This window comes from Charadrius vociferus, unplaced genomic scaffold (genome assembly GCF_000708025.1).
Source record: "Charadrius vociferus isolate BGI_N301 unplaced genomic scaffold, ASM70802v2 scaffold195, whole genome shotgun sequence".
Taxonomy (NCBI): domain Eukaryota; kingdom Metazoa; phylum Chordata; class Aves; order Charadriiformes; family Charadriidae; genus Charadrius; species Charadrius vociferus.
The window spans coordinates 4,741,985-4,752,529 of record NW_009648539.1 but is presented as its reverse complement, the minus strand read 5'-3'; the positions used below and the strand labels follow the sequence as shown (position 1 = coordinate 4,752,529).

The 10,545-nt window shown below is 40.7% G+C and overlaps 1 protein-coding gene across 1 annotated transcript in view; it reads left to right on the top strand.

Moving 5' to 3' along the window:
- The first annotated feature begins 7,935 nt into the window (after positions 1-7,935).
- GABBR2 (gamma-aminobutyric acid (GABA) B receptor, 2) overlaps positions 7,936-10,545 on the top strand; it is a 480,368-nt gene continuing 477,758 nt past the window's right edge. The window contains exon 1 of the mRNA XM_009885919.1: positions 7,936-8,181. Within this exon, the coding sequence (XP_009884221.1) occupies positions 7,936-8,181 (246 nt within the window). The remainder of the gene's footprint in view (positions 8,182-10,545) is intronic.

Sequence of the window (10,545 nt, the reverse complement as noted above, 5' to 3'; positions counted from 1 at the left end):
ACTTTCGTGGTCCCCTGGCTCCGGCATTAATGGACCAGTAGCCCGACTCCTGAAGCAAACTGATTCAGCCACAGCATCACTCTAACTTAAAGAAGGTAGCGCCCCTAAGAATAGCTGGAATATATTTTCAGTCATGCTGTGTCACCTCTTGCCATGCCACTGACACGCGTGGGATGACAGTCTTCTTTCCTAGGCAAGGATTCCTCTCTTTGCAGAGGATTTTGCTGTGGGTAAGGTCTGCTGAATTTGAGGGCTGCTTGATGCTACCTGCTAATTGCAAACCGGACATACTGACTGATGAACACTTTTTTTTTTTCCCTTCATTTTTTTTCTCCTTGTGATGGAATAACCATGTAACCTCATTGTGAAGTCAGTGATTGATGTCCAGTTCCTGTGCCATTAGTTTTTCATTATCATCAGCCTTTAGTTCTGACAGTTTTACCCATAGTATTTTCCAAATAAGTATTCTCAAACGTGAATACGAAAGCTGACAAATTAAAGGCAAATATCCACCTTGTCTCTGAAAATAATAGTCACAAAGAGTGCAGAATATAAAGGCTAATTCAGCAGGGCTGTCCAAATTGTTGTTACTGAGGCTCCTGAGAGATGAAGGCCCACATAATGGACTAATTGCTTTAAAGTGAACATCGTGAGTTTGAGGCATAGGATTAGAAAACTTAGGTTTCCTACTATGGCCACGATACTTCTCTTAAATAATTAACGAGTTCTAAGATCAGAAGACCATTAGGATTATCCAGCTCTTACCATATAGGCTATATATTTCACTTGGGGATTTCTGCCTGCTCCTCTATGAACTAGAATATGTGCTTTAGAAAGCCCACTGATCGATCTTGTCTTCAGGATCCCCCCCATCTGCCTGCTCCTCTATGAACTAGAATACGTGCTTTAGAAAGCCCACCGATCTTGTCTTCAGGATCCCCCCCCAAATCCTCCTCCTTGGAAAACTTTTCTCTGTGATTTGCTTGAAATCCCTTTAAGAGTCCATTGCTATTTCCAGCTTAAACTCCGCTGACCCTGTAGCCGCTGATACTGGGAGACCAGCAGCTCTCAGCTTTCACGTACGCCACTCTCCCTGCAATGCCATCCCGTCTACAGGGCTGGGAAATCACCGGCAAGGTGGGCTCTGCAGGATGACCAAGGCTTTGGGATTCTTTTATGGCTATCCAGGGGATCCAGCCTTGTCTGAAGGGCTCTGGTGGGTTAGATCCTGCTGGAATCAGAAGCCGCCTACCCTTCTAAAGATTGTCCCAGACCAGAAGGGAGAAGCTTGTTAGCTTGTTTCTTGGCAAGCTGGGTCTGCCGGATTCCTCTGCTCCTTGACTGAGTAGCTGAATATTTTCTGAATTTCTGAATATTTTTTGAATTCTTGGCTGAACCCCATTTTCTTTTCTATATCCATCTTTTTTTTTTTTTTTTGTAAGACCATTTTGCCACAATCCCTGTTAGAGGAGCCCATCCTGTCTGCTGGGATAAGTTATTTCCAGAACCTAATTTTTTTTTATTAAAGAATCACTACCATATATCTTTAAAAGAATATATTTGTTCAATCTTTTGTTTCCTTAAAGTAGTTCTGTATTTTAATTTACCGTTCACCTATGGTGGGCCTCCGCTTCTGCTGCAGCTTCACCAAAATACAGGATTATGTGAAGATTCATATACACAATAGGTGTCTAAGTAACCATTTTACGTCCAAAACCTCCAGGGAGAAGTAGTAAGAGGCCCCTTTTGGGATGTTAATTAACTTCCTTTCCACTGTTTACTGCTCCTGCTTTCACAGGGAATTTAATGTTTTTCTAGCAGAGAACACATATCTTTCTTTACAATTTTTACTTTATCTAAAGTGACAGTTTTTGACAGATTAATATTTATGGTGGTACAAAATATAACACACAGCGTTTTTCAAGCATTGTGATTATCAGACGTGCATTCTTGTGTATCTTAACAGCATCATACAGAGATATTTTAGTATACACATATACTATAAGACCATTAAACTCTGCATTTCTGTGGTGTCTTTCATATAATTTCAAATTTCTGTAAAAGCACCTTGAGTTTTGATTTCCCCTCTCTCCTGTGAATTTGGAGAGCCCGAAGTATTAATAATTTACAGGAGGTTGACCAAGATAGAGAGCCAACTTTCTCTTTTTTTTCCCCCTTCTCCTTTCTCCCTTTCTAAAAATTATAAGCAGGACCAAGTTCCATGTTGTTGGTGAGAATCTCATCTGGAGGGATGTGCTAGTGGCAGGAAGACTTCATGCAATGTAGTAAAAGAAATGAAATAGGAATAGCTACCACTACACAGAGAAAGCGATCCAAAAAGTTTTGCATTCCAGATCTTTAAACATATCCAAGCTCCGGAGCCTCCACTCCTTATTTCTTGCTGTGAAGAATGCTAATGGTATCAGCTCTAGATCGCTGCTTTTTTTTTTTTAAAAAAAAAAAAAGGAAAAAAAAAAAAGAATTTCAAGTTAGGTCCCTGAACTGAAGATTTGCTTTCCAAAAGCACGAGTGATTTGCATTTTCTGTCAACATCAGTGGGAATTGCTGAATGCTCAGCACTTTAGAAAACCAGCCCACCTATGAAAATGCAACGTGCTTCTATGAGGAGGAGACCTAGAATTGCCACTTCTAATTAAGAACAAAGGCATTCATAGTTACTTGCTTTAAAGTTTCAAATTGCCTGGTGGAATAAAATGCTGATTTTGTTCAGCCTTTGGGATACAGACCCTTTCAGGATGGGTGTCAGTATTATCAGAATTAAATGTCCTTTAAAATTAGATTGTTGCGTCTCAAAGATCTTGTAGTTGAGAAATATGCAAGGTACAGATATATTTAAAACCCAGCCGTTTGAAAACCAGTCATTTTTGTAATTAACATGTATCTGGAAGTGGTATGTTTGACCTTGGCAAAAATCACAGCTTGTATGAGGTAAACAAAAGGAGCGGCACGGTGGGAGCACTGTGTCCCTAGGGCCTTGTTACTCAAGGCAGGTCTATGTGGCTGGCACAATTATGTCACTGGTGGGTATCAGGAGGTGTTATCTCAATGTCAGCAGAAGCCCTTGGTGCAGTTACAGCAGCAAACAACTCTTTTTAACTGATCTAATAAAGGTTATTTCTTTTAAAGGGGATAGTTTACTGAAGGGTAGAAACTGTGTTTTCCTTGACCAATGAGTTCAAAAGTTTGGTATTATTAGAAATAATTTCTTCATCCATTATAGAGCAAGTAACAGATTAAGTTGCCTCTGAACATTAAACAAGATAGACTGAGCTGCTTTTGCTTTTTTTTCCCCCCAGCTTTTTATGCATTCATGTGGCTTTCTTCTGAATCTTTTACAGTTTGTCATCTTCATTCTCAAAGTGCTGCCACTAGAATTTGATCTATTACTTCAGGAATAATCTCACTGATGCTGTATATACCAGTAATTTTATCTCTTTTCTTCAAGCCTTCTGTTCAGAATGGAGGAAATGAATTTGATCTTTGTGCTGCAATGCTGGGGAAGAGGGAAAGGAAGCAGAGATGAGATTTTCAGGCTACATAAAAGGAGTGAGACACTAGGATTTGTGGCAAAAATAAGTTTTCATTTGCCTTCTCCAGATGAATCTCACTAGCTGCAAGGAAATCCAGTCAGTCTTGATAGAGCAGTTGGAAGCAGATAGCCTGGTCATTTGGGTGATGCTGTGAGAGGTAAATAATTTTGGCTGCAGAGCCGTCTACTTAAAAAGCTGGGACATGTTAGAGCAGATAATAGCGTCTCAATATTGAAGCTTCTCTTGGTGTAGGTAGAGGCTTGGCCTTGATGTAAGAACAGGAATTGCCATCCAAAATAAAAGATAATGGTTTCCAATGCATTACCAAGGTTTCTTATGATGTGCGAGTGCTCCGTACTCTAATTACATTGAGTGATTAAGTGGCAAAAACAGAGACACATGGGACAAGAAGGGTGAATGATAACCTACTTTGAAAAAACTAGCATTTGAGGCTGGCTGGGATTAGAACATCCTGTAAATGTTAATGGGTGTTACTCAAGGGGGAGGAAGTTTTGTGTGGGAGGCGTGAGGTGACATACAGCTTAAATATATAGCCAGCCTTTAACACAGTTAATACAGTCTATATGAACTAATAACTCTTTAAGTGATTTATGGTTCAGAAATACTGATCAGGGGATTGAGAACTCAATTTAAAATACTATAAAGGCAGAGGATAATGTGGTAAGGAGGACAACACAGAAAAGATTTCTCCTTTTGCCTTTGGAAAGTGTATTGGCTATAGGCAATACATTTATGCCAGGTGTTTGGGTTTTTTCTTTTTTAAGTTCTCGGGGACTGTGCTCTTATGAGGGAGCACAATTTCCTCCTACAGTTTCCCTCTCTGAAAATTACTCAGTTTGTGCAGATCTCACAAAGGAGATGCCAACAGTGAGTCATCTGGTCACCAGCTCTGTCCTAGGGCTTTCAGCTAGCTCTTTCAAAAGCTATAGTAATCCTTACCATGCTGAAGAACAATTAATTACCTGTGGTAAGGCCTCCCAAAATAGTGGGGAAGGTGGGGTTTAAAATGGAATGGCATTAATTTTCTGACAGTGAAATCAAATTTCAAAATCAGTACTATTTCAAAGAATTATGGAAATTCAACTTCACGTTCGAGGAATGCATATGAGATGCAGTGAGTTGATTTATCAGATTAAGATTTCACAATTGATATGTTTTGGTAGTAAGTTCAGAGTCTGTTGAGTAAACTCAGTTGAAAGACTCTATTTTCAAATGTGTGACAGGGGCATAACAATGTGCTTATGTAGGCATTAAGCCTCAGGAGATGTTACTCTAAACCCGAAAATGATACCTGTGTGATCAATCACGTGCTTGGCAAACAGGGCTATTTTTTTCATCAAAATGAAAACATATGGGCATGTTTTGACACAAGGATTACAGGATTACTTAGCAATAAAAATACTATATAAGAAACAAACTTTTGGTTAGATGGTTAAATGTTTCTGTCAGGAAGCAGATTTGAAGGAAGCGAGTAATAGGAGGCTGCACTAGTACATGATCTTGTTTGTTCCTTTGCCAGGCAGGGGTTAAATGCAGCGATGCTGAGGACACCCAAAAGTAGCTCAAGGAGAAAAAAAAAGACTGGTCCAGGTTGAAGCCAGTCACGTATCTACAGAATGAGGTGATGCTCCCTAAAATGTATGTCCTTAAGATCCATCCATGTGGTGCTGAAAATGATTTCGTAGCTTCTGATACACCATTGCGCTTTCATGAATTTAAAGCCATTGGTTGGGCAATGGAGGGAGAATGAGGTGTGGGGGACGTTCTGTATTTTGAACATAGAAGAGGATATTGGATAGTCAAACTATGTTTTTTTGTTGCCTAAATATGAGCCAAAGCTATGACTCACGGAGCCCCATGTTCCCGCTTAGTTGGTGAAAAAGATGTAGGCATAGGAAGAAGAGCCGTTCAGAGCACCTCAGCTGCTGAGGTTTGGCAGCACGAATGCCTCCTGCTTTCCTCCCCTCCTCTCCCTTAGTGTAGTCAATGCTAAAATAATGCTGGTAAAGAAGTCTGGTCTGAGGACTATTCACCAACAAAATCCTGTTTAAGCTTCTAAGAAAGGTATTAAATGGGATTTAAGCAACATCTTGGCCTGTGCTGGCTCTCTGCTCAGGGAAGAATTTCACCCTGAGGTTAAAAAATATGTTTTCAATAATCACATTATAGAATCATAAGACTAAACAACAGAAAATACCTATGAAGTCATTGTGTTAAGTTGTTGCTGTGCTGGACTGTGCTACCAGAGTGTGCTTCCTACTTAGTGTTGTGTCCAGCTAAAGTTCTAAATTTCTCAGTGCAGGGAATTCCCGTAACAAATTTCGACCCTGCTGCATTTGATTTGGGCCTGGCCTTGCGCAGGAAGAAAAACAACATCTCCTTCCCCACGTGAAGGGCTCTGTGCAGCCTTGCTGCTTTCTGACTATAGGCAATGGTGACGAACAAAAGCAAGGGTTCTGCATCAAGTATTTCTATTTCACCTCGTGTTTGTGTCCAAGAATGCATACAGAGGAATAATAATTGATTGGACTCTTTTTTTGCCCACCCAGTTGCACAAGTGCGTTGGCAGAAGAGTCCCTGTGGACAGTTAGTAATAAATTGAACGTTTCTCCTGCTTGGGGCTATTTGCTGGGCCCAAGGCAGACATTTATTGCTTCTTTATTCAATATTATTTTGGTCTTTTAACTTTTATTTATCTATTTACTTCCATGCCCTCATGTCATGCAATATATAGTTTGTGATTATAAATTAGAATGTTTATAATTCGAATTTATTTGGAGATTTTGTGTCGAAGCTTTTTAGTTGCATGTCAGTTTCAGAATAATTTATTGACCTGGAACACCGTGTTTTGAAAATTAAAATTAAAAAACCACTCTTACTTTCTGCAGCGAACTAATACTTTGTTTTGAAATGTCAACTATTCACAAAATAAATTGCCAAGCTCTGAACATATAATTTCAAATTTGATTTATACCAAATTAAACTTCTGCCTATGAGCCCTTCCATTTGTTTTCCTTTCAGGTTATTGAGTCATGAAAACCTTTGAGGTTTTGAGTTCCCATCCCAGCTTGGCACAGGGCATTTCTTTTGAAATCTTGTGTTTCCACAAGATGGCAAAACAATTTGCTATTCAGCTTGCATGTATAATGATACTACACTGAAAAACGGAGCTTTTTTTCTTCATGGACAAAAAAGCATCTCCCATGCCAGATGTTCTCCCTCTCCCTGTCCCTGGGCTTGGCTCTGGCATTTCCCTCCCTTCCTTATGACAGCATCCCAGTAGGTGTGGGGAGGTTTTGTGTGCGCGGGGCGAGCTGGGCTGCTTGCAACAGAGGGAGGGGGTGACCCAGGTGGCTGCTTGTGCCGGAGCAGTGTGGCATTGCTGCTGTGAGAGGGGCAGGAAGGATGCTGCTTGCACGAGGGCAACAGAGGTGCAGGTTCTCCTCTGGTGTGGCGGTCCCGTAAATATATTCCCTTCTCACCCTGGTGAATTTTGATTATCCTGCAGCGCAGATGATTTTCGCCAGCATTACTATTTTCTCTGCATTTCGGCCTGCACAGCATCCATTCCATTCTGTAGCCTGGCATATTACTTGGAAAACTGCAAATAGCGTGATGACATTACTTAGCCGGCTACAACAATATGTGAAATGCCTGGCAAAAGTTATGTGATTGAAAATGGGAGGAACGGGCCTGAATTCTGTGTATGCTCACAACTGGCATTGATTTTAAGGGAAGCATGGGGTTTCAGAGAAAAGCAGAATCAGGCAGAGGATATACAGCTCTAGGCTGATGCAGTTTGTGCACTAGAAGTATATAAAATATTAGCAATACTCAAGACTGCGTATTCTCTGTTTGGTCTGTATGAAGCCAATTGAAAATGTGATCTATGCAAGATAAAACAAACTGAAGCAATCTTCTGACCCGATGGTGTATGGGTTGCTGCAAATAAGAGTTCAGTATACAACCACTTCGACCAATCCCTAGAATATCTATTTTCAAAGGGATCATACTAGTTTGTTTATTGATTTTGTCACCTAGGGATGAATATTTCTGCTACAGAAATGTTTAAAATGACACATGTTTAAAATTAGACTTGGCAGAGCAATTTGCCTAGAGATTATTCTTGTGAAGTATTGATTCACAGCACTGCTGTGAGCTGGATTACTGTCCAAATTGGAAAAGCCAGCCGTAGAGAGGTCTTTATCCTTTAATAACAATTAGCTCCTTTCTTAGAGGGACGCAGCTGACTGAAGCAAAGGCAAGCTGCAAAATGTCGGGCAACGGGGGAGTCTAAGGCCTGCTCTTCGGGGATGCGGGCCGCAGGACAAGGGAAGGAAAAAAGAGAAAAGCACCAAGAAAGATGGTTATCTGGAACTGGAAACTAGACACGCTGGTGCTGTTTGTGTTACTAATAATCAGGTGCTCTGAGGAACTGGATCGCACTCGCCTCTCTCTTCTTGGGCTCTCGCCCACCAGCTGCCTGATCGATCGGAGAAACCTGACGGCAGGCGTGTTGCCTGCTGTCCATTTAGCCTTGAAACATTTATACAAGCACTCGTGGATGCTGAAGAGCTACGAACTGCAGGTGTCATTCCACGACACGCAGGTAAAGGGGTGTAGGTGTAGAATTGTGTAATGTTTGAGCCTCTGCTGTGATCACACTTTAGAAAGCTTGTGACCGAAGCCCTTCCTGGCGAACCCCGCTCTGCTGAAATACAGCGAATGTGGCTGTCCGGAAAATTTTGGGCTGTTAGGTGGATGCCTGACTCTTGACTGACATCTTGCAGTGCAATGGTGCCCTGCTGGTGCTAGAAGCGGCAATAATGAGCATGCGAATTAGGAGGGATGGCAAACACACTTCAGGTGTTTCAGAGGTACCCAGAAAGCCTTCCCCAAACCCACGGCTTGCTGAGTCCCTCAGTTCTTCTGCCCTGTCTTCTGTGTCTTGTTCTTCTCTGCATTCTCCGGTGACCCCTCTATAGATGGCCGCCTTCTATTTCTGCTTCTGTGTGAGCAGGAGAGAGGTCTGTGCTGCGCCGTCGGGGCTAGGTCTGTGTAAAGCCTTGCTTGCTGGTTCTGGGGAAAATTCAGGGCTGATACAAGAGGTGAGGGTTCTGAGGAGGTAGATATAAAGAGCATTGAGATGGTATCTGTCATCGTAATACTTTCACATTTGAAAATACCTCTTTGTCTTCTGTGCAGAAATTACATCAAGACAATTAATCTCTATGGCCTGTCTTTTAGGCTGGCCAAAACAACTGTGACAAAATTAAGAGGAGGGACTCACATATCAGGGTGATCTGGGACTGTAAACCTGTTCTTAAGGAGATTTTCACTGATTTGAACTTCTGTATCCCGCATCGGAGGCGTGTTGTGGAGCAGATGCCCTCAGACTCATACATGCATGCATACGGGCTCCATATACAGTAGTAAACTGCTTAATATTTTGAAGTTGCAAAGTAGTGCATCTAAATATATTTGCTTAGCTATAAACCTTTAAACGTGGACTATACTGTTATGATTAAGTTATTAAAATTTGACATTATTACACTAATAACAGTTGCACTGTGTTATATAATGGGAAGGAGATATTATATGTCGTCTTTTGAAGCTCTAGAAAATTATCCAAGGGAGAAATTCTAATGTAATTTTAATTGTGCATTTGGTTCATAAGCACTTGTGTGTAATTTTTGAAGTGCTTAACATATAACAAACATGATCCCATATGCTATAAAGTTACTTGAGGATAGCTTCCATGTTTAATAATGTAACACAAATGTATCAACTGCGTATAGTCATTAAGAAAATGTCTGTCTTGTAAGTTACTTTTAATACAATTCACTGTTTTATTTATTCATTTATAAGTTCCTACTGGAAATGTAATTATAGATATGCAGTCCTGAAAAATGCGTACATCTTAGTTTCTCATGTAAAAAGATGAAGATGTGCAGTAACATTTCAGCTTAAATAACTGGAAAGTGTAGATGTGAGTTTAAGTGGGCAGCAATTAAAACCTACTGGTATTTGCTCAGATTCAGCGCTTTTAATCCTGTTTCATTTGGGCTAGGGTGGTGTAGGTGGATGTTTGTTTGTTAATTGTTTTTGCATAATTTCCAGTTCTAGGAGCAAGTCCAAAGTATCTTTCCCCACCAAAACGTTCAATAGATTTGAATCGCAGAACTTCAGCTCTGTTGGCATTGACCTCTACAATTTGAATAGAAATATTCAAGTAATCTATAATTATCTTTTTGAAACAACCCCTGGAAAAAGACATGTCATGATGACTTGTAAGAGATTAACAAAATGTGGGGCATTAAGATTTCTGATTTTTCTTCTTCATTCTGAGAGTAGAGCACACAGTTTTGAGTTTTAAGTACTGACTACAGGCAAGCTACAGAGGTCTTTGGATTTAATAATTTCTCAGGGACAGTATGGATGTGAGAGAGCTGATTCTGTTTATTAATGTTGTGAGCTCAGGTCTGCCATATGTGACCCTATACAACCTTTCAATTAACTTTCTTTTAAGTAAAAAATGCTGCTTGGCTCTCTGGGTGTGACATCTTTCAGGAATGGGACAGATAGTTGACTTTTTGGTGTAGTTAACTAAGAAGGAAGAAAAGAAAAGTTACATAAAAAAATATTTGTGTTGCTTTTGCTGAAATAAGGAATGGAAAGAAATCAGGTCACCCAATAGATGATGTTCCCCAGGGCTTGAACAGTGTTGTACCTTCATTCATGAGCAAAGGGGAGCAGGCTAGTGTTCTGTCCTGCCCCCCTGGGGTTTTCAATCTACGTCCTCTGCCTCCCATGAGAGAGCACTGCCCTACTGCATGGTAGGGTGTTTTGGGGAGGTTACTCAGTCTTTTGCTTTGCTACTGTTTTCTTTCAACTAATTAAGTCCTCGCTACTCCAGAATGAGAATGGTAACTATGAGGCAAAAGGAGCACTCTTGCAAGAACTGTCTGAGTTC